At 33.0% G+C, this 25188-nt stretch overlaps 2 protein-coding genes, 1 long non-coding RNA gene and 1 pseudogene across 3 annotated transcripts; 2 read left to right on the forward strand and 2 right to left on the reverse strand.

Annotated features, from left to right (window-relative positions):
- Positions 1-2481: 2481 nt before the first annotated feature.
- Positions 2482-4759, reverse strand: LOC120189432. Its single transcript, XR_005522517.1, has 3 exons — positions 3952-4759; positions 3714-3862; positions 2482-2636 (listed from the first exon to the last, which is right to left on the reverse strand). It is a non-coding gene; the product is annotated as an uncharacterized LOC120189432 (long non-coding RNA).
- An 11270-nt stretch (positions 4760-16029) lies between these two features.
- Positions 16030-16892, forward strand: LOC120189422 (polyubiquitin 11). The gene has a single exon (XM_039192710.1). It carries the CDS (start codon positions 16097-16099, stop codon positions 16784-16786), a length of 690 nt encoding a protein of 229 aa, XP_039048641.1. The 5' UTR covers positions 16030-16096; the 3' UTR covers positions 16787-16892.
- Positions 16893-18664: 1772 nt separating this feature from the next.
- On the reverse strand, positions 18665-20148 carry LOC120189412 (probable xyloglucan endotransglucosylase/hydrolase protein 8). The gene is made up of 4 exons (XM_039192704.1): positions 19775-20148; positions 19599-19699; positions 19318-19520; positions 18665-19235 (listed from the first exon to the last, which is right to left on the reverse strand). Exons 1-4 carry the CDS (start codon positions 19965-19967, stop codon positions 18830-18832), a joined length of 903 nt encoding a protein of 300 aa, XP_039048635.1. The 5' UTR covers positions 19968-20148; the 3' UTR covers positions 18665-18829.
- A 3431-nt stretch (positions 20149-23579) lies between these two features.
- On the forward strand, positions 23580-24888 carry LOC120189437 (annotated as a pseudogene).
- Positions 24889-25188: the final 300 nt, after the last annotated feature.

A 25188-nucleotide genomic window follows, 5' to 3' on the forward strand; every position in this document is an offset into this window, starting at 1 on the left:
AAAAAAAAGACTTGTCTTTCTTCTGCAACTATTATCCAATTGGTGTTTTTTCTCTCTGTCAAAAGTCTTATTTGCAAATCACGAGATTTCTTTGATTTTAAATAATACTTTTTTTCGTGTTGGAAAATCTCTTTGTTGTAATCAGATGGTTTGATTGAGACTGCCCCACTCGATACGCAGTTGCTGACACTATATAGACTCTTAATCCCACTTCTTCTTCTTCCTTCTGAACCTCCCTTTATTGTTTTCTTTTTCTGTTAATCTTCCCTTCACTTTATCGAGAAAACGATGGACATGAAGGAAAATCCAAAGTTGGTAAGTATAATATCTCGGGGTTTTTTTTTTCTGTTTTCCTGTGATTGTATCTGGTCGGGTTCTTCATAGGATTTAGCATCTTCCTACGAGGATGGTGTGTCAGAAGAGAAGAAGTCAACTCAAAATATTTCAATTTTGGATCATACTAATGGATTCCAATACACACCTACTGATAGATCCGATAGTTTTTCCATCGACATGGAAAGTCTCTCTCATGGAGTATTCAATAAAGAAATGAATCCAAATCCAAACATCACAGTAAGTTTCCTTTTTTGATATAGTTCGAAACATGCTGTGTTTTTTAAGGTCACGTGTTTGATTAGAAAATTTCTGCAGAGAAGCCTTTCACAAAAAGGGTCGCCACCAAATACTTTTGTTTCCTCTTCACCCAGAGGTACAAACTTTTCCTTCACAATTGCATTGCCAGTTTTCAATTTGCTGTTTTTCTTTTCAACTTTCCCCAGAAGAAAATTCCAGGAAAAAATTATCATGTACTACCGTATGTTTAATTAGCTTGGTGTGCGAAGTACAGATTCTTGAGAGTAATTGTCCTTTTTGTTGATGCACTTGTCTTAGCTGCAATCTTTTTTGCATGCACTGTTTGAATTTCAGGGAAAATTTCCTGTTAGATTACATTGATTTTATTGATTGAGCATTGAATTATTTGTAATTCAACTACACCGCTAGGGTCTCTCGTATGCCTGAAAAGCACTTCTAAAAATGATTCGTAATGAAAAAATAGACAAATAATAATATTTCACAACAAAATTTACTTTCATACCGTACATGACTAATTAATCTTATACTTAAATTTTTTATAACGTTCAGTATGTAACACCCTAAACTCGATTGGGCTTAAAGTGTCACATTGGGCTATCGAGACAACCTGTGATTTTCAAAACCTGTACATTTTCCTTTCAAACATACTGAATGATATTATAAATAAAACACAAATAAATGTCATAAAATCATTTTATAAAATTGTAGCTCTGTGACATATAATTTAAAACCAAAATAATACAAACTTTGAGTTTAACAACTAAATACATGAGTAAGGTTATATGAATACATATGCCCACTAATACTACAATATACTTTGAAGGAGATGTTGGAAGTCCTGCTGCGACGGTGCTCCAAGAACTGCCCAAGCTACTGATCTACAAATGAAAAATATCCGAACACTGAGCTTACAAAGCCCAACAATATAATTGCTAATCTAGAGCAACATTAAGAATTTCATAAATAAAAAAAGCATGTTGAAGACATGGTTCTAAGCTCTACAACAAATTTTTTATTAGTGGCATCTAAGTTATTGTCACTAAAACTTCAATTTATGTCACTAGATGTATTTTGTGACGTAAAAGTCAATGTTACGACGATCGTCACCCTAGGTGTGTCACTAAATGTCAAAAGTGACGATGCATATGTTATCGTCATGTATTGTTAAATATATAGTGACGCTAATGGATATCGTCACAGTTTAATTTGCATTCAATGATAATTACTTTTGTCATCAAATGATGTACATTTTCGTTATTAATAAATCATATCGTCACCAATAACACAATAATTTCATTATATACGCGACGAAAAGAAAATTATCACATTTTTATTAACGTAATATATCATCACCTAATAGTAGCATGTATGGCATTTATATATAACATTACTATATAATTAATATTCAATGACAACTAATTATGTCACTAAATTATGTAAAATTTTGTTATTGATGATTTATATCATCACAGATAATATATTAAAATCAACCTATATGTGACGAAAGAAATATTGTCAAATTTTTAGTAACATAATATAAATGTTACCTAATAATATTATGAATGACGTTTATGCATAATGTCACTTTATAATTTATATTCTATGGCAATTGGTTACATCACAAAATTAAATAAGATTTCATTATTGATAGTTTATATTGTCACAAATAATGCATTAAAATCAACTTATATGTGACGAAAAAGATAGTCACATTTTTAGTGACATAATATATCATTACCTAATAATATTACGAATGATGATTATGCATAACGTCACCATATATAATGTCACCAATATAGTGGCAAAACTAAAAATTGTCATATTTTTAATGACAATATATATTAAAATAAAATTATTTATACAAATCTAAATAAAAAAATTACTTATTGCAAAATAATAAGATTTAAACAAATATTTCACTAAAAACATAATAATTTCATTTCTATCACGAACTGCTTCAGTTGATGGCTAAGAACGCCTTCAACAATTTTGCACTCATAAGCTGCAGCTACCTTCTGAATTGCATCCATTACGTCTTTATTCTGCCATTAAAACCATAACAAAAGACATTAAGTTCGACAGATAATATCAATTGAAGTATGGATGCATGTTGTAAACAGTATAAATTACAAAGGAAACTAGTAACTAGAAATGCATTCATCATAAAAGGACGAACATTAAAAACATTTCCCTATCACAGTAACTATGACAAAAGCCTCAATTGGATGTTGGTCCATAGCTTTTGAAAATTATTAATCGCCTAGGGAAAATAGACTAAAGGAAAATTTGAAAGTACAGACTATGTTTGATAATTTAAGTGCGAAAAAGAAACCAATTGATCTTCAGTGAGTTGTCTTCCCACTGCAACAGAGGGTTGGATGGTCAAAACAGATGGTCGAAAGCGAGGCACAAAGGGAGATTACACATGATTCTCTATCAATGTAACTATGACTAAAAGAGGATACATTGGAACTAAATCCATAGCTCAAGATTTTCTTCACCACATAGGAATCATGTGAGCAAACAAAAGATATATATATATATATATATACACGAAAAAGAGTTAAATAAACCAATATTTCTGGACAGGGTAAAACTTTGAAACAATGAAAAATATAGCATTTTCTTGACATTATTTCTCAACAGTTAAATAAAAACAGCCATGAGGTTGTACTCACTTGTGTTGGTTATAAAGAAAATGTTGGTCATATAGGGCAACTGGCATAAACCAATAAAAGATGAAATAGCCTAAGGCAGCCTAACATGACAAAACATAATATTGGCAACAGGGAAAAGAGGGGATAAATAAAAGATTGATCACCTCGGCAAAGTTGCCTATCCTTCAAATTTATATTATACATCTCTCAATCACCTCTACGAGTCAAATCAAAAAGGCATTGTGTGTTGTGAGATCAATTTCCCTATCAGAGTAACTATGACAAAAAAAACTTCATTTGAATGTAGATCCATGGCAAGTACAAGACATTCATCATTTAGGGAACCAAAATTCAGAAAAGTAAAAAAAATTGGTTAAAGAATTATAAGATAAAAATGCACAATAGCTAAAGAAAACAAAAGAATAACAAAGAATATTGAAGCAAGATATGCAGAACAATTACATTTTCCCAGGCTTGACAAGCCTCAAGGCAACTTCAGCAGCAGTGTTTGCAGCAGCAACAACATCAGCCTTCCTGCCAGAGACCGGCCATTCCTGAACAACATGGGTGTGCGCAACTACAACAATAAACCCGTCAATGTGCCCATATCGCTGCATCAAGGGTAAAAAAGCATTAAATCCCAACAAAATATTAAAAACGCCAAAATGAAGCAAAAAAAAAAACAGTATATGAAGCTTACATCTTCACTATATCACCTTCTTGCAGCTCGGAGGTGTCACTAGCAAGTGGAGAGAAATGACAAACAGTGTTGTTGACAGAAATACAAGTGGGGAAGGCAACACCCCTCTCAATCTTCTTCTTAGCATTCTTATACACATTGCATGTTTGCCTTCGCATTAAATAAACAAACAAACAACAATCCAATAATGCACTTTAGGGGAGGGGAGAACTGCAACTAGGAATCTTGATTGAGAATATGAGACGTGAAGGATTTGAGCTATCTGTTTCACCACCGAAAGTGATGTGAGTTTTCTACAATGCTTCCACGTCTCTGTTTTGTCAGCCTTAGTTCTGTCAAGATGCAAGATGCACTTTAGGCTCGAACTGTTATATTGATTGAGGCGTAAGGCACAAAAAAGCATGTGCCTAGGTAAGGCTCTATATGTGTGTGTATTATGTTTTTGCTGTGTGTACGTATATATAATGTGCTTAAAATGTATGTGATAAAATCTAGAAAGTGATCTAGTTTGTCATACAAAATATACCGTGTTCTTGAATACTCAAAACATTAAGAAGTTGAGAGTTTGGTGTGTAATGAAATTAGAACTTCCATGTGAGCTCTTTTCTTTTTCCTGCTTTCAGCCTCCTTACAAAATCGTGTTTAAATGTACCAAGTGTGCTCCTGATCGAACCTACTTTGTTTGAAAGGTTATGAGGTGCTTTTGATATTGGGTGATACAGTACGGTGCCTAAGCACTTACGTTAACAACACTTGTCAAACTTATGTTTGAAAGGTTATGAGGTGTGTGCCTAAGCACCTTGTTATGGAAACAAACAATAAAACTGCCTTAGATCCTTTTGGGCAAGACACATTTTATGGTGCATGCTTGGGCTTCTGGGCATGGATTTTCTGAAGGTGGTTGGTGCAATTGAAAAACTGTCTAATTGAAGTTATCTTGAATTTCTTTTTATTTTTTTATTTATCAATTGTACCTTTCACAGTGAAAAAAAAGGGCACAATGTCAAACTTATGTTACATCAACTCTTCATTTTTGAGCATATCCTTGTTGTATATATACCAATTTGCGACCTTTACCATTAGTTTTGAAAGTTTGTGTAAGATACGGTAGACTCTTTAGTTCTCAATGTTTGAGCTACTGTTTTTGGTGTACTTGCTAAGACTTATGTAATTCTGTTCTATTAATAAATTGAGGTACTATTTTTCTTCTTCCGCTGGTTGGTTCTTTCTTTATGGAAAAGGTCTATTATAAGGGAGATTTTTAATGAGGCCTCCTACTTTTATAAAAAAAAATCCAAAAATCACTAATTTCATCATCAATAGTGAAACATACAAAAAAATAAAGACTAAATCCATCAGTAATGAATCAATAACAGTCCATATTTTATGTTAAAAGCAACATTATTTCACATTTTGATTAACACTTTCCTCCTGTAAAGCGTCCAATCTAAAACCCATTTTAGGATTCAATTGATGTGGGATAATACCACTTTAACAAACTCAATCTACCAAGCTCCATGAGCCAGCAAATTGTCTCTTGTCATATCTAAATATTTACAAAACTATGATAATTTTAGTTATCTAGATCCAGATGGCAGGCTTTGAATAATCCAAGCATCGTGTAAGCACCCTAGAGCACTGTTCTGATTTGCATGCTTTCATTATTTGGCCATAATTATATTAACCCAATCTTGGAAAACAATTTAAGCAGGTTGATTCTATCTCCAAATGAAAATTTTACTGTTAATTAACAAAATCTGTAAGATTTTTCTCATGAACACGCACATACACAGACAAGGGCATGTTATTTAATTTAAGTTACTTAAGCTTAGGAAGTCTAAAGTACCCATTAAATAATTTAAATCTTAAGCAACTGAAAACATGGGGAAGAAAAGTTTAGCTGGAATTCCGTATATTGAAATCTAAAATCAGCAGTCCTGATGGATCAAACAAATTCAAAATTACTGCAAAGCAACCATCTCAGCTGAAGAAACTCGAATCATAAAATTGACTCAAACACAATAGCTCTAGGTCCACACCACGAATCAAGTTTTTTCGACGATAATTGACCTGAGAATCAACCTAGTCCTATCTATAAATCACCTGATAACAACCCACAATACCATCCACCATCAAAATAGGATCAACAGAACACACACCCACATGCAAATAATATATTTCATGAAACAAAATAGCAATCATCAATGAAACATTGAAACCCACAAAAAAACCCTAAATTCACACCCCAAAATTAACAGACCAAATTATTTTTAATATTATTTACCTTATGAAATCACGTCCAAGATGCTAAGATGAAGGGAAAGAGATGAAGCTATGTCGAATCGTTGCAGTTGAAGACTTGAAGCTCTGTCCAGTCGTTGCAGAAAAGAAAATGGTGGAGACTGGAGACCGGAGACTGGAGACCGAAGAGTGGAGAGTCAAGAATGGCTGAGTAACGGGCTGGAGAGTGGAGAAAAAGAAAATATTGTTATTTAGATTTAGGGTTTTTTTTTGTATTTTCTTTAATTGGACTTACCGCTTATTGGTAAGGTTAAGTGGGCTGACCCAATTTGTTTATTCAATTCAATATACGAGATAATATAATATAGAATAACGTTAATAAAATAAAAAATATAAAAAAATCTATAAATTGTATTATTTAATAAGGTTGTTAGATTATCTTATTTTTTAATATTAACTGGCATAATTTCATGACGTCTTTCAAAATTGTCATATAAAAAATAGTGATAAAAACAAGTGACAAATAATTGATTTCGTCGTGCTAAAACTATTTTTTGTGACAATAAAAAAATGACACTTTTATTGTCTTATAAAATATGACAAATTAAATTTCCACGAATAAAACTTATTAGTGACAAATGTGCAATATCACTAATTCAAATTCAATCGTCATTATAATAAATCGACACTAATACATGTTTTTCATTGGAGACGATTTTACAATGTCATTATTTTATCTAAATATCATTAAAAGGTTTCCCACCAAAGAATTTGGTGGGAAGATTTTGGCGCCAAACATATAGTGACAAAAATCAATGACCATTTTTAAAATTGTCATAAAAGATATACAATTAATCAATAAATATGATGACAATAAAAAGTCACATTATAGTATATTTTGTGACGATATATGTAACGTCATATAGAAATTTTGTCATAAATTGACAAATTTATTATTGAGGTACATGCATGATCTAAATGAAGTGCTACCTATTAAAAGCTTTACTGTTCTATAACTGAAGTAGGAGTCTCACGCTTCCTTTAGTCATCTGCTAAGGGCCTCACCATGAGTACACCACTAAAGGGTATCTAACCATAATACATGTAACTGTTACGTATTATCTAAATACGACACTGATACTTATATGCATTATTTGAATATAAACCTTAATTGTACTGTGCACTATCTGAATGCACCTTGACTGTATTGTGCATTATTTGAATGCACCTTGACTAGTATTTAGTCTCACATAACCATCAGACACTAGTTACTAAGGGAACCCGATGTCACATAGCATCAATGCAATTCTCACTAAACTGATGAATGATCTCTTGGTCTTCACATAGCCTTCAGGTAGATCATTGATGGGGAACTCGATGTCACATAGCATCGATACAATTCCTGTCTAACTGAAGCATTAGCTCGATCTCACATAGTCGTCAAGCCATGCTTTAGGATATCTATTGTACTGGACAGATGCAACTACACATGCATATCTAAGGCTCGAAGGCCATACAACACTGATATTGCTAACCCACTTCTCGCGAGTGTTCGTGCCTCGCGTCCTAGTTAGCACCTAAAGTGCCTCGTGCACTGATAATGCCTCACTAGAGCAACTAAGATAACTTGATTATACCCTAGCATAGTTGGACTTGCTAAAGTGAGGCATCTCTTCACTAACTGTTATCTCACTCATTCTCTTATCTAGAACGTTATGCGAGGCTTATTAGTATGTTACTACTGTTAGCTATTAAGCTTCTTTATTCTGGTCATTTGTTACTTAAGGGTGTTTTAGTCACTCTGTCTCAAGAGAAGTCTCTACGTGTTTCGTGATTCTATGACGATTAGTATGTTTGTTTTCACTGGCAGTATTAATTACTAACCTGATACCTAACTTAGGTTCATTACTGATCAGTGATACTCTATCCGCTCTTACCATGGTTTCCTTCAATTCACCCTTGAATTAGAGAGAGGATTGTATGTCCACTGTTCTATGTCATTCTTACATTATATGATTCATATATTTCATAATTTGATTATTTCACCATACCACTTGTCGGTACACGCTCTGCAATGATCCTTCATTCTTAGATATTTAATACGATGCCTATAAGGTAATTTGGTAATTTTTGGCTTCTAAGTACATTTTAGTAATCTCCCACACTCATGCTAGACGGACGATCTCAATCAATAATACTCCTCATTCTTGAGTCTATTTGACATCTTGAAGTCACTAAACTATTTTAGGTATTGATACCAAGCCTTCGATATGAATACTCAATCTTCGGTATGGAGATCAGTCCTTCGATATGAAGACCAATCCTTCTATATGAAGACTAGTTCTTTAGTATGAAGACCATCAATCTTGATACCGAGCATCCAATATCGATACTAAACCCTTAGTATCGATATCAAAGGGTCAGTATCGATATCAAAGGATAAGTATCGATACTATTTCCCTCAATATCGATACTCTCTGCCTAAAATCCTTAATTTTTGCTCCAATTCATCTTGTATCGATGATGTTCATCCCAATATTGATACTCAAACCCAAAAATGTTTGGCAAAAGGGTACCTGAGGCCCTCCACTTCTAAAAAAACAATGTGATCATCTATTTTTTTCTCTCTCAATGTGGCTCTCCAATTTAGAAAAAAAAGATTCAATATGGTCCTTTGACCAACTTTTTCCGTCGTTAACCGACGAGGCTGTTACTTTATGCTGATGTGGCACGTTAAGCATGTCAACATCCTATTTTTTTCTCTCAATCTAGCCCTCCAACTCAAGAAAATAACTCAATATGGCCCTTCTATTTTTTCTCTTCTATTTTAATCACTGATTTAAAAGTTTTAAATTTAATCACTCAACTTTTGAATTGCTCCTATTTTAATCATCTTGATTTATTTTATTAATATTTATGTATGTGACAATTTTCTTTTCAACCAAAGATTTCTTTTTTTCTTTCATTACTAGATTCAGTTAACCCAAATTGAACTTGTACAAAAATTAAAAATTTGGGGATGAACTACTTAATCGGGTAATGAAGGAAAAACTTTGGTTGAAAATAAAGAAAATGAAATGAGAGGATAAATGGGGAGAGTGGAGATTTGAAATATATAAAGCAGAGGGAATATTTTTTAATTTAATTATTTGGATTTTTTTTCAAAATAATTTTAAAATTTTTAATTTAATAATAATATTTTAATCATATATTAATAAAATAAGAATAATAAATTTACATGATACATAAATATTAATAAAATAAATCAGATGATCAAAACATGAGTAATTCAAAAGTTGAGTGATTAAAATGAAAACTTTCAAAGTTTAGTGACTAAAATAGAAGAGAAATAGTAATGATGAATGGTATACTTTCTCATTTATAAAGAATTAACATATGGCCAAGGGTCAATTGAGTTATTTTCTTGAGTTGGAGGGCCAGATTGAGATAGAAATAGGATGTTGGCCTGCTTAACGTGTCACGTCAGCATAAAGTAACGACCCCGTAGGTCAATGATAGAAAACGTTGGTCAAATGACCACATTGAGTATTTTTTCTAAATTGGAGGGCTACATTGAGAGAGAAAAAGTGAATGGCCAATTGATTTTTTTTTTTAAGTTGAGGCCTCAAGTTCCCTTTGCCATAATATTTATTTAGGCTCGAGAAACACTCAAAAGTCATCCTAAATGACTTGGTTTGGTTCTAATCTGTAATGAAGCTTTAGAGAATTAATTAGGTTAAGGTGTCATAAAAACACTTTCTTAACACCAAAAATGTGATTTGATGAATTCAAAGAAAATCCTAAAATGCTTAAATACCAAATCTTAGCAATTTCTTTAACTTATGAAAGCTTAACACTCCAAAGGGTAAAATACATACCTTGATATTCGAATCCCGAAATGAACCTTCTTAGTTAGCAAACACTCTCTTTTTTGAACTTGGTTGATGTTTCCACCATTTTTTCCTCTAGTCAACAAAGATGCATGGATTTATCAACAAAAGAATATTGAAGGAAGTATTAAAGACAAATTTTGAAGGTTAAGGAAGTAACGAAGAAACCCCAACACATACCTTGGGCTAGGCACTTGCTATAGAGAATGAATATGAAAAAGGAAGGAAAAAAGGAAGAAAAAAAAAACCAAGTGGGAGAACCTCACGCCCAAACTTGATATAAAACCCCAAAAATCAATTTATTTTCCTTCAACCGTCTAATTGTACATTTTGTCCTTCGTATTTTGTCTCATATTTAAAAACCTTCTTTTTTATGGTTATTTAGAGCCCAAATCCAACCCAAATCAAGCCCAACTTTAATTATAAATTTCATGAGATCCACATACCTCTTGGGTAACCCGAAACTAGTAACATAGAATTTGGGGTGTTACAGAGTAGAACCAACATATACGTTTGAGTGTTCTTTGATTGTTGATTTCATTTTTTTATAAAAATAAAATTTATCAAAATAAATATAAATAAAAAAATAATTGTTCGAAAATATATAATTTACTTATAGTGCTTATTATACTTAGATAACTTAGATGTTCTTTTGTTTTCTTTTCTTAAGAAGGTCTTTGAGCCTAGCATTAAAAATCCCTTTTAATTTAACACATGATGGATTTAAGATAGTAAACTTGCATTTTCCTAATCTTCACGATGATACTATCATCATCAGATATTTCTTCAATTATCGACCTCCTCACATTTTCTACATTGAAAAATGAAAATCAATTACCGCTTATGTAACAGACATAAATCATTGTAAATGTTGATTGTGTGGAATAACTTACTAGATCGAACTACTATTCAATTTATCTCGTTCTCTCTCACTTATGATTCTTAAAAACACTTAACTGTCGACTTCTGCATTGTACTATTGTGATAACTCGAAAACATCATCATACATGTTTTCTTAGCATCTGGTTTACTTTTGTGAGAAATATCGTTAAAAAAATTCTCGATATTTTTAATACTAAGAATCCATAAAGCGTAAGAGTAAAAATAGCCACAAAAATCTATCTTCTTTCAAGTATAATAAGTCTCCAATTAGTTAGTGGTAGATTTATCATCCATCGTCATTTAAAAAAGTGTAAATTTTATATTTTTTTACAATTCTTTCTAAGTCAATGAATACCATCAAGACATACTTTCTGGAATTGTTTATATTCATAAGTATATTTTTTTATGCATGAGTCAAATACTAGAGACTTTAATTGATTAATCCCTGCAAATAAAGCTATTAGACTATATTTATTGATAGGATAAATTATATCAAAACCACAACATCTTCATAATAATCGTAGTCAATTCTTGATATATTATCCTTGAAAAGAAGTTTGTTATTCGATTTTCTTAATCCACTTGATCCGTGTAGAAAAAGCATTGGGTCTTTACTTGCTTTGACCTTGAAATGGTTAAGAAAACTTTGACCATCTCTAGCTTCAATATGTCGTTAATATTTTGTTTATGTATTTGCACGTATCGTGTGATCTCCGTGATTAAGGAATTGATATTATTCATTGAGGTCCCGGATTCGAGCACAGTGCATATAGGATTGTATGAGCGTTCATATTCAAATGGTTGAGAGTATTTAAATAGATATTACATTGTTTTTACCTCAAACTAATAAAAATATAATTATAAACAATTTCGTCTTGTAAACCCAACATTTTTAACACCCAAATTTCATAGACATGTAATAGTAAATATCTTTTGGACGTATACCAACACTAGCCACTAAATTAATGATATTAACTAATTCTAGTTTCTAATTTGTTTTTTTTTTTGGTGTCCTCGATCGACGTTTTATTCTTTGAATCCTTATTTGAATAATACAAACTTTCATATGAATAAATTTAGTGTCAAAAATATTTTTTTCTTTTTGAACACTAAAACTCATGCCATAATTATAATCGTTATACAGATTATAGGTTGTGTATTTATTATCTACCACAATCCTTTACCAGTAACTTCTGCCAGACTAGTAGGTGATTCATCAGATACCATGCCGAACATCTTAGATTTTTAATACCAAATTTTACCATCCTCTTAAGCTTATTAATAGTTTAAAAATCTATCCATCATGCAAAAGAATCAAACAGTTGGGAGAAATCAAACAAAAATAGTAAATGATCTTTATCAATCGTCATGTGAGAATAATGTCAGCCTTGCATGATTTTTGAGGTAGACCTCCATCATCCTGCTTCATTGCAAATTCAACCGCTTCAGTCCGCCAAAAGTATTGAGGGAAGCTTCTTCCGGGAAGACGAGAAGGCGAGGCACCTAAATGAGCAGCAATGGCCTCTGTATACATAGCTGGTTTACCGACAACTTGGAAGCTTGGTTGGCAGACACTGCCATGGATCAGGTAAAATATAACAAGCAATGCACCTTCCTTGGCTGTTTGCTTATAAATCCCCATCAATGTCTCAACATCATCAATCTGAACTTTGCAGATCACGTTGTCATTGAATTAATATTGACACTGATTTAAGACAAGTAAAAAAAAGTGTCTGAGCCTAGGTTCGAAACATAGACCTAGTGCGTGAACCAGACTTGTTTTATATCGACATTGTTTCATAACTATTTTAATTTCTTTATTCTTTTTATTATAAATCTTATGAATCAGAAGAAATGGTAAAAAGAATAAGCGAAAAATCTGAGCCCGGGTTTGAACCGGGAACTCTAGTGTGAGACTAGTGTGATAACCAACTACAGCATCCAGACAGATGAAAACTTATCATGTTTTAAAACTATCTAAGTTTTTATAGGTCTTTAGAATGAATCTGACAAAGTAGATCAAGTAGGAAAAATAATAGATGTCTCGACTTGAGTTCGAATCGGGAACCTCTAGTAACTAATACTTAGGGTGTTCAAATCTAGGTACCTAGTTTTTGGGTACATGAAGTTCCGGGTACCCAGTCCTCAGGTACTTTATTGTCGATCCGTTTTCGATTCGGATGTTGTAGGTACCGATAATCGAGTATCTGGATTTAATGGGTGCCTGTAATTTGGGTAATCAATACCTGATTTTTTATCATTTTCAAATTATTAATTAAAAAAATACACAAATTTAAAGGTTCGAATTACATACTCTAACATCCAAACATAAAATTTAAAAGTGGTTTTTTTTTCATTTGAGTTTTTTTTTTTAATTTTATTAGTTAATTTAATATATAAAATTATTAATAATTAATGTTAATATTATATATAAAAAATAAATATAACTGGGTACTTGGGCAACCAGATACCAGAAAAAATTTAATTTTGTGACTCGGGCCCAACCCGGAAATACCGGCCCGGATACCCAACCCAACTTGACATTTTAAAAAAATACTCAAATTTTTAATTGAATCAACGAGTTAAATCATCCGGATCAAATATTTTTTAACATCCCTACTAATACTAACATAATGACCAATTACATTGCACCCAGACAATTGAAATAGAGACATCAACTTAAATTAATTTTTGTAATGTTTTTTCTTCTTTCCATGTTAAAGTTAATTTTATATAGAGGTTAAAGTTTAATTTATTTAATTGTTTTAAGAAAAAAAATCGGTTAAGAATTAAATTGATATTTTAATTATAATTTATGATTTTTTTATATAAATATTAAATCTAATCCTAATCTTACTTAGGGGAATGAGAAAAATGACTCTAGAAGGAAGGAAAGAGAGTACTCATAATAAGCCTAGAATCCATAATCTAAAGAAATACGAGAGACAAAGATAAGCAGATTGATCAATCGGCTAAAGTGCTTACTCATAATTCATAATTTTATGATTAAATTAAATATTTTTTTGCTAATATATAATACTATTAAATTAACTAACGTTAATTATAAAATAACTATTTAGAATTCAAAATAATTTTAAGATTTTATTTTGATTTTACCATTAAATTTAAAAAAAATTTTTTATTAATGAACTTTGATAATTTTTGGTGTTGAGTGTAAGCTAAAAAATATTATTATTATTTTATTTTGCATTAGCATCTTCTTAATCAAAATTAGGGTTTCATCTTATTTAGTAACCACAAAAAATCGTTAATCTCTAGTGTCTTTTGTGGTTATCTTATACACCGATAAACTTATCTCACGATCCTTTATCACTTTTTTCATTTAGGTTTTCCCAAACCTATTTAAAACTCAAAAAATCACTTTTGGGAAGGGGTGGGGACTTTATGAGATTTGAGGAGTTTTGGATGTTTGTTAAGAAATCCAAACAATAACAAATATTTATTGGGAAGGCAAACAACAACCTCAAAATTAGTCTTATAAGAAAAAAAATAAAAACATTAGAACATCATACATTTAGATGAATTTTATGTATTTTGAATGAGTTCTAGAAAAAAAAATTAAAACATTAGAACATGAAACATTTAGATGAATTTTATCTATTTTGAATGAGTTCCAGAAAAAAATTATTCCTAAGAGAATAAAAAAGAATGAAACACGAACATTTTGATATGATCTTGCTATGAATGGTAACCGATGAGTGACAATTAACGATAGCGATGTAGTAGTAGTTGTATAAATCAAAATAATGCACAAATTAAAATTCAATGTCTAAAGAGAAATATTTTAAAGTTTATTAATAAAATGGTACATAAATTAAAATTGACAAAAAGAAACATCACTAGCGATTTAATGTTCAGTTATAATTGTAGAAGAAAAACGACATAGCATTGAAGCTTTTTAAAGTCATAAAAGAGAACTTATTTTTAATGATCAAAACAAATTCTAAGAACTTTGATAACTAGAACAACATTTTAATAATCAATCTAAAGTTCACTGAAATTCTATTTATAGTTACCCTAAATATTTAGAAGGTCGGTCGAAATTGCCTCGTGGTCTTGGTTCTTATCATCAGGGTGGGGCCATTTTCTCCCTCAACTTGATATAAATAATAATAAAATCTGATTTAGGGTTGTCGCTAATCTTTTGTACAAGTAAACGAAACTTATTTTCCAAATGGAATATTTCTAAAACAGTTCAATGAATAAAGATGCCAAATGCACCAATTCCTTAGTTGCTTAGTTCTCTGTTCTTCCTTTCAATTCAAAAAAAAAAAAAAAAAAAAAGTTGTGGTGTTCACCAATACATCGAAACCCCAAAAAAGTTAATTAATTACTTCCAATGAAAGAATGGTACAATTCCAAATTTAGCCTCTAACATTTGTTTCTTTTGTCGTTTCAACAATTTTTTAGTTCAATAAAAAGATATAAATTTGTTTTTTAATAGTTTAGGTGGTTATAAGGATAATAAACTTTAGAATTTATCTTGGTCATCAACAACATGCATCCTATCACTGAGATCGCTAAATGGTTTCTATAAAATTTATTTTCAATATAATTAAATTGCTTAATAAGTTTAAAATTTATAAGGTACTATGCTGTTAAAATATAACAAAATTTTTGACTTTTCAAAAATAATTAAGATACTAAAGATAATTATTTTTCAACATGGCCTATCATTTAAAAGCTGAGGGTTAATGTTACCAAACAGAAGGTTAGGATCAGAATGATAACAAGAAAAAAAAAGTTTAGAGGCTAGATTTGTCATTTTGCTAAAAAATTTCTTCTGAGCGGCAACGGCAAATGACAAGTTGACAACTAGGGGCCATTTATTTCCAACGGGACGGTTTTCCCTCAATTAACGACGCTCACTCGACCGTTAAAACGGAAAGACTAACGGCACAAAGTCCCCAACTGCTTTACTTTGTCAATTGTCATTACCCAATTCCAAATCATACGCCGATTGGTCGTCCTTATCTTATTACCTTACGTGTCAAATAGTTATTGGTTAGAGATGTCAGGAGTTTCCCTATAAATTATTCCCTCCATCCCCTTGTTTTCTAGCCCTAAAAAAAATTCCATTTTTCCGTTGATTTTCTCCCAAGCCAAACAAGATGCAGATCTTCGTCAAGACCCTGACCGGAAAGACAATCACCCTTGAAGTCGAGAGTTCCGATACCATCGACAACGTCAAGGCCAAGATCCAAGACAAGGAAGGGATCCCACCGGATCAGCAGCGTCTCATCTTCGCCGGAAAACAGCTCGAAGACGGCCGGACTTTGGCCGATTACAACATCCAGAAGGAGTCAACCCTCCACCTCGTCCTCCGTCTTCGTGGAGGCATGCAGATCTTCGTCAAAACTCTCACCGGAAAAACCATAACTTTGGAAGTTGAGAGCTCCGACACGATCGACAACGTCAAGGCCAAGATCCAAGACAAGGAAGGGATTCCACCGGACCAGCAGAGGCTCATCTTCGCTGGAAAACAGCTCGAAGACGGCCGGACCTTGGCCGATTATAACATTCAGAAGGAATCGACCCTTCATCTGGTTTTGAGGCTTCGTGGTGGGATGCAGATCTTCGTCAAGACTTTGACTGGAAAAACCATAACCCTAGAGGTGGAGAGTTCTGATACGATCGATAATGTTAAGGCGAAGATTCAGGACAAAGAAGGGATTCCCCCAGATCAGCAGAGGTTGATTTTCGCTGGGAAACAATTGGAAGATGGAAGGACTCTTGCTGATTACAATATCCAGAAGGAATCCACTCTTCACCTTGTCTTGCGTCTTCGTGGTGGTTTCTAAGCTCTCTATGAATATGAATTTCTGGATTTTATGTGAATGAATGATTGTGATGCCTGGCTCCGTTGAGGCCTTGTAAATAATGCTTATGTCGTATCTTTATTAAATCAATCTCATATTATGGTTTCAAGGAAATGAAAATTATATATTACCTAAATTTTGTTCTCTCATCTTCTGTAAATATTTTATTGTTCTTGTTTTGGATGCTACTGGTGAAATATGGGGACTCGGAGCCAGAGGAACACGCATATTCGTGTACATCAACATAATAATGGTTGGAAACAAAGATTTAAATAGCGGTCGTTATTGAAAAAGCTGCTGATATATAGTAATTTTGATGTGATCTGAAACTGTTTTTACACAACTGTCATACATATAATTACTGTTATAGCATTTATTATATTCATAATCACGATAAATGGAAAATATGCTCGCAATTGTAATTTAATTCCTGATCGAAAAAGTGAATGTTCAGGGATTAAAAGGGAGTTCAGCTACAGCGAAGTACTTAAGGACCTTGAGTAGGAGTTATGCTGCAATGGTACCATCGTCCAGGATGCTGATTGGGCAAGATATGCATTTCCTTTAGTGAAGTCGTATACATACAAGTTTACTAGATGTATTGTTATAGGAACAAATGATTTAGCATCGATATATGTAATTTATCTATTTTAATTTAAGTGAAGAGTTGTAAATGATTGTAAGACATTCCGCGATTAGTATCAATATTTTTTGTCTCCATAATAAGGTAGATAAAAAAATAATAAGATAAATTTTATAAAGATTTTGTGTTAATGTCAAATGTAATCATAATAATTACTCCAATTTAACAGATTAAATGAATATTATCAATTGAAAATAAATTTAATTATGATAATTACGTAGTTTTATCAAAAACCTATATCAAGATATTACAATTTCTTGATGTTAAATGTTTTAAATTATCTCCCTAAAGATACTTTTCCGCCAAAAGCTTTTGTAGTGATGATGCAAAAATAATATACCGAAATGATTTAGCAGGCAAAATTGCTTACATGGGTGTTGGAAAAAGTAATTAACTCACATATATGTCATGAAAGACGTCGGCAACATAATGTGTCTCTCGCATTCTTCCTCATTTTCACTAGGGGTGTTTACTATGTGGTTTTAACTGAATTAATCAATCGAACCGAATCGAATTAGCTCATTCGAAGAACAATTAATATTTTTTTTCAATATTTGGTAAAATTGGTTAATTAATCGAAATTATTAAATATTATATATATTATAAAACATATTTTAAGCATAAACCATTAAAAATTAATATAATACCCATTAATTTTTTAATCACACTATACTCATTAAATTATCAATACCTAATTAATTCTTCATTCAAATAAAAAATATACATCTATTATATTTAAATTGATCTAATTATGAAAATTCGGTTAACCGATCGAAATAATCAAATTTTGTTCGGTTAATATTTAAAAAAAAATTTAGTTTAATTAACGGTTAAAGAAAAATATTTAATTAATAATAATTCAGTTCGGTCGATGATCAAATTAACCATTTGAACACATCTATTTTCACGTAATTGGAATGACAAGATTACCATAACAACAAAGCGAAAGATGCATTGTGGTCTCCGTCGCGTCTTCCCAGATACAAATTGTGTTCGCAGTGCCTCTTGACAAATATTAAAGCATTCACACTGGATAAAATTTAAATTTGGCATTCATATATATATATATATATGAAAGTGCTAGATTTTTTTTGGGGTTCGCAAAGAAGGAATACATAAAGATTGATCTTCATTTGGTGGCATATGTATAATCTATACATACATATTATTGTAAAAAAAAACTGTTGGAAAAATATGGAGCACTAAAACAAAAAGTCTTCGCCACAACAACGCTTATGAAATTCTTAAAATATTGAATTATATGATTAATAAATAGTGATCCATAGATGGATCTAGTCAATATGCACGCTCATATCATAAGAACAATTGAATAATAAATAATCCATAAAAAATACAAAAATTTCTCTACTTGACGAGAGATCCTAGTCCCAAGGACTCAATGAACACTCTCCAGGCAATTTCGGAAACCGATCATAATCCTTGCAATAATCATAAACAACTAGGTTTCTCTGCACCCAAGCATAATCCATCTTCTGTGAATCAGATAGATGCCAAGCCTGGTACTGATCCCACCAGTTCTCGGTCGTGGTCGATACACAAGCCGGATACGGGTCTTCCCATCGGCAACCCTCGACGCTGAAGTCCTTGTAGGACGATATGAACGGCACCTTTTTCCAGTCCGTTTTCTCGAGTCCACCTCTCGTCGCCCACTCGTCCGCGTTCCATATGCTCGAGAACAAATACATCGGCTTCTCATTGGGGAAGAAGTCGTTTTTATCATCGCCATTGTTTTTGAACACTCTAATGGGAACTCTATCCACAAAAAACCTGTTTTTCCCCCAATAATTCGGTTACACTTCGGATTTCAAATATATTCGGACATGAATATGAAGATATGATCCGGACTTACACAATCTGGTGATTGTTCCATAGAATGGAATATGAATGGTAATCTTCGGTAGGGTCGAACCAAAGCATGTGCCTCATTTCACGGTTTCCGGCCCCATTTTTGTACACGTTTGTCTGGATTAAATACGGCTGTCCGGTTCGGTTCCCCAAAAACTCGAAATCCAGCTCATCTCGTTCTGGCCCCGCTCCATTCTCGGAACACATCTGCAACACCCTTGAACTAAATCAATGGAACACAAACAAAAGTACAACCGAATTGGTTGGTTTGAAAAAAAAGCATACATAGTAAGCTGTTACAACGCCGGCAGAGTCACCTCCGACCAGCTTCAGTTTCATAGTAAACCATCCGAATCTGTATCTTTGCTTGGTTTGAAACCCGCAGCCTAAAAACCATGGATTTGAAGCACGTTTTAGAAGCAGAAACAAGTGTTTAAAAGACGTTCAAATTGGATTATTACCAGTTTCTTTGTCCAAGGAGAGGTACCAGGTGTTGCCATCTTCGGAGGTTTTGAAATGATCTTCGGACCACATTATGCTGAAATTGTCTCCAAATGAAGGTTGTGAATCAGCTGCTTCAGATGAAGAATGAAACGCAGATATTAGAAGTGCGATGAAGAGTAGAGAAGCCATTGGAGATGCCCTTTTCTCCATTTTTTTTGACTGGAGAGTTTTCTTTCTTTGAAGAAGAGGATGAGATCTCTATCTTCTGGAGATGGATCTCTGAGAGTAATTATAAACGAGTATCAGAATTCAGACACTTCATGTGATCATGTGTGAAGCGGCAGAACAGTGAACCGAGCTCTTTTGTCCGTTTAATTTGTGATTGTACCAATTCACCCATTCATGAATGTGATCATCAATGTTTAATAAGTACCATTTATAGAAGGATTAATTGAAAATAATTACACACCTTTTTATTTTAGATGTTACTAAAATTAAATATTTAATTTTTATTTTATAATTATTTTAAAATTAATCTATTATATTTTTTAAAAGAATATACTCTCTAATAAATATAAAGTATGTGATGTCGATCTATTTTCTTTCTTCACTTATTATCAAATCTATCGTTCTTTTTTAGGGAAATAAATATAAAGAAAAAAATATGAAATTGAAAGAAGATAAAAAAATTTATGTTGGGTACTAATATAAATGTAAGGTTCTAAAATTTAATCTCAATTACTTCGGTTTCGATGTATGTCCTTTCAATTTCCTTTTTTACGAAACAAAAATTTTAGATTTAAAGTTTAACATCAAACACTTCGATTTTTTTTTAAAGTGACATCAACCTTTTAATTTTCAAAAATTAATTTTGATTGTATTTATTTTAATTTAAATCCTTTAAAAGCTATAAAGCAGAGAAACCCGTTAATAATAAAATAAATTAACAATTCTTTTAATTGATGTAACAAGTAAATCTTAAAATGATTATAAAACTAAATATTAAACGTCTATTTTAATTTGAAAAAATGTAAACACTCAAAAAAAATACAACTTCAACCCTTACTTTACAATAAAATCTTTATAGAAATAGGTATCAAGCGAAGGTGGGAGGAACATGACACAAATTGCAAAGTCAAGGGTATTTTAGGAAATGAAATGATGGAGAAAAAGCCATGGAATGCCAGGCTGCGTCCAATCAGGGTCAGCAGTGAATTAAAAATGGAAAAGTGGGGTCAATTTATTGCATGTAAGAAACAGTACTCTGTTTTATATTTGTCTTTGGATTTCACCACTGGATTTGGCGGTCGGGACCGACAACACAACTGGCAGCAACAAAAGAAGGCTTGAACATGGAGTTAAACACTATAATCTTTACCTTTGCTACTTCAATCACGAATTTATTTAAAACGATCTTTCTTTGGTGACGTGAGGAATGCAGGAAAAGCAGAGCTTCCTTTTGCTTTATTGGTAAAGATGGCAGACATGCTGCTTCCAGTAACCAAGAAGTCGATGATTAATCAATCTGTTAAACCTTAATTAGTATCTTTAAATTGTTGATTGGGAAAGCTGCTGAACCACATGAACTGGAAGTCTGATTTCAGGACCTACAACAACTTGCATTATTGATGGACTGAAAGTGAAGTATGCCAAAGATGTTGGTTTATTAATGAAGTTAGCAAAATCCAAATCCAGTTGTTATGCTTTTGGAAATCATCAAGAAAATTATCAGTCCTCCACTGATCGAGATTTTTGAAAAAATCCTTTTACCTCTAGGGGAATTCATGTTCTCCAAGCGCAGGTGTGTTGTACCCTCCAAATTAGTCCTAATACATGAATGAGACTATTGACAGTCCACATAATTTATTAGAACAAAATTTAAAATCTAACGATTAAATCTATCAAAGTTATTAACCTATAAGTAGTCATAATAACTTTATATCGGGCACTACTAACTAAGACCACTGTAAATATCCATCAACCACAACTGATAAGGGGTTATTTCTCCATTTTTCTTCTCTTTCTTCACTCATATCTCCTTTTTATTCTATCATCTCTCCGTAAGGAAATATTAATTCACAGTCTAGTTTTCATTGACTGCGACTCTCGATCTAAATTAGAAACTATTTTTGTTCCCATCAACAATGAGTGCAGTAAACATGTAGCACCTCCAATAAAAAAGAATCGTCCAAAATGATACATCTCATCTCTTACTCAACATCTCTTATAAGTTCGTAACATATCAATTGTTTAAAAATTTACTAATGCTAGCAGGTGATAGGTATAAATGAGATACCGACATTGATTTTTGAAGAACGATCTTAGTTAAATCCATAGCAAATTTATGACGAGAGAAATAGATTCAACGAAATAAATTTTTAAATAATAACCCATTATAATACCATATAAAAAAATAATATTTTAAAGAAAATCATCTTTTAGTACATGTTAATACCATAACACTCTCGATGATTGCATGAGTAAACCCACCACAAATATAGTATAAAGTTTTAATTTTAAAGTCTAATGTTTGTTTAAATGATTGATAGTGACCGACAATAATTACAAACAATGACTGACGGCATATTTGATAGAATTCATGAATTAAATTAATATTTTATTTAGATTTTAACGATCAATTTGATAGTATCAAACTTTGACCAAATTCATAGTTTATCTCAAATAATAAAAGATATTTTTTTAAATAATATGAATAATTACAATATAATATTTATTCATAACTTTTTTAACCATTAATAACCCATATACATCCTATAAATTTAATCATTCGAACTCAAAATCTTAAAAAAAAATATAACATTTTCCTTTAACTACTAGATCGCTAAAAAAAAAATACTAAATTTGAAAGTTGATTATGCAAGTGATGACGTGAAGGCATCTTTTAGTTCACTAGTTATCGACAATTTTGCTCCCATGGAGTTTTGAAAATAAAGAATGGTTGAAATGGAGAAGGAGAAAAATTATTTTCCCAAATAATGTATTTTGAATAGTGTCGTTCACTGTTGCTCTCTTCTCCCTCTCTCCTCCTCCACTGCTGCAGCCTTTCTCTACCTCGCTCTCTGCTTGGCGACCTAACTGGGCAAAATTGCCCCCTTTCTGTTAATCATCGGTGTTTGAAAAAAATTCTGATTTTCTGGTTTGTTTTTGTTTCAGTAATTAAAAGTGGATTGAAATCAAACTTCGATAAGATTTTCTTCAAAAGCCAGGTGTTTTCAAAATCTAGATCCAATTTTTTATTTTCCTATTTTTTTGCAGATTAAATCAGCTTGGAGGGTAATTTTTTTATACCCGAAGCTTGATTTCATTTATGCTATCTTGGATTTGAAGGGGTTTATCTATTTTAAGCAAAAACCTCATTAGTCTTTCCGGGTTTTCAAACCTTTGATTGTTTGAAGGCGTGCATGGCGACTTATCTGATTGCTGAGCGTGTATGACGACCTACTGCTTGTCGTTCGATGGAGGGCATGACGATCTGCATAGATCGCTCAGAACAACTGACGACCAATTTTTTTATTAAAATAATCATCTTATCTTAGTAATTAATCTTTCAACTTCATTATCTCAAAAATTTTACCCTAATTATCGGCTAATGCCTTGTAGGTGCCCACTGGCTACTGCCTAGCTAGATTTGACTTCTGATATAGTCCATTTATTTTGGGCTTCACCGCAATAAATTTTCATTCAATTCAATTTTGGCCCGAACCATTCCTCAAGCATTCCAAACGACGCCGTTCTGAGAAGTTAAGGTCAATGAAAGTCAACTTGTCAACGCCTTCTTGCCAATCTGAAACGTAAAAAGTAGACAAAACTCACCCTCGCCTTGTCGCCAAATCCGCCAATCCAAAGCAAAGCTAAGCAAAGCAATGGCGATCTCTCCCGTTTCTACTGCTATCTTTTTCTTCCCCCTTCTCACCATTTCACTCTTCCTTTCAATTCCCACTGCCGGATCCGATCCCGAATCCGACCTGGTTGCCGATCTCATCGCCCTTCAATCGGAATCCAAATCGGGAGTCATCCACTTAGACGACCGAACCATCGCCAAATTCCTCACTTCCCCCAAAACCCCTCGCCCCTACTCCCTCCTCATCTTCTTCGATGCCACCCAACTCCACGACAAGTCCGAACTCCACCTCCTCGACCTCCGCCGTGAGTTCTCCCTAGTCGCCTCCTCCTTCATCTCCAACAACAACAACTCCAACACCAAACTCTTCTTGCCGACATCGAGTTCCGCGAATCCCAATCCTCTTTCCACCTCTTCGGCGTCAACTCCCTCCCCCACATCCGCCTTGTCGGCCCCAACGCCAAATCGTTGAAGGATGACTCCGAACAGATGGACCAGGGCGATTTCTCTCGAATGGCCGAGTCTATGGCCGACTTCGTCGAGTCGAGAACTAAACTCACCGTGGGTCCACTCCATCGTCCTCCTATTCTTTCCAAAACGCAAGTGGGCTTGATCGTTGCCCTTTTGTTGATCTCTGCTCCGTTCATAATAAAAAAGATCTTTGCCGGGGAAACGTTCTTACACGATCCCAAGATTTGGCTTTCCGGCGCCGTTTTTGTTTATTTTTTCAGTGTTTCAGGTGCAATGCATAACATAATAAGGAAGATGCCGATGTTTATGGTGGATAGGAACGATCCGAACAAATTGGTTTTCTTTTACCAAGGATCGGGGATGCAGCTTGGAGCGGAAGGGTTCGCCGTGGGTTTTCTTTATACGGTTGTGGGATTGTTGCTTGCTTTCGTCACTCATGTTCTTGTTTATGTTAAGAACGCGACTGCTAAGCGTGTGACGATGATTTTTGCGCTTTTTGTTTCCTTTTGGGCGGTGCAGAAAGTAGTTTCCTTGGACAATTGGAAGACTGGATATGGAATTCATGGATTCTGGCCTTCCAGTTGGAACTAAAGGCAATGTCTTTTTAGGCTGCTATAATTCGAACTGTGGTTTCGAAATGCGGAGAATTTAGTTACAAGCTCATTTTAGATGTTCAAATGTTTTAACTCCGTGCCAAAGGCTTTGCTTATAGAATGTACTTTGTTATAAGCTGTTATCTTTGCATGAAAAATACATTTGCTATAAGATTTTCAGATGTTAATCATAGTTTTCTGTTGAGTTATCTCTTTCATTTTTGTGCGGCATATGGTTTCTAAATTTCTCATAGATTCTTTGTTTTACATGTTTAGGTTTGACCTTTTCTTTTCCTTATGATGACAGTTCATGAATGAAAGCTTATGCACGTCGGTTTTGGTCTTTATGTAGGATTAAACCTACTGCCCTTCTATTTATACATGTCTTCTTTTGCACACCAGTAATCTTAATACAATCTGTGTACTTGTACCGACGCTGTTTAAGTTTCTGTTAAAGCATAGGTTGGAATATGTCTAGTAGGATTTCGTATTGTGGGCAGCAAAG

Source organism: Hibiscus syriacus, unplaced genomic scaffold (genome assembly GCF_006381635.1).
Source record: "Hibiscus syriacus cultivar Baekdansim isolate YM2019G1 unplaced genomic scaffold, ASM638163v2 tig00004072_pilon, whole genome shotgun sequence".
NCBI classification, from domain to species: domain Eukaryota; kingdom Viridiplantae; phylum Streptophyta; class Magnoliopsida; order Malvales; family Malvaceae; genus Hibiscus; species Hibiscus syriacus.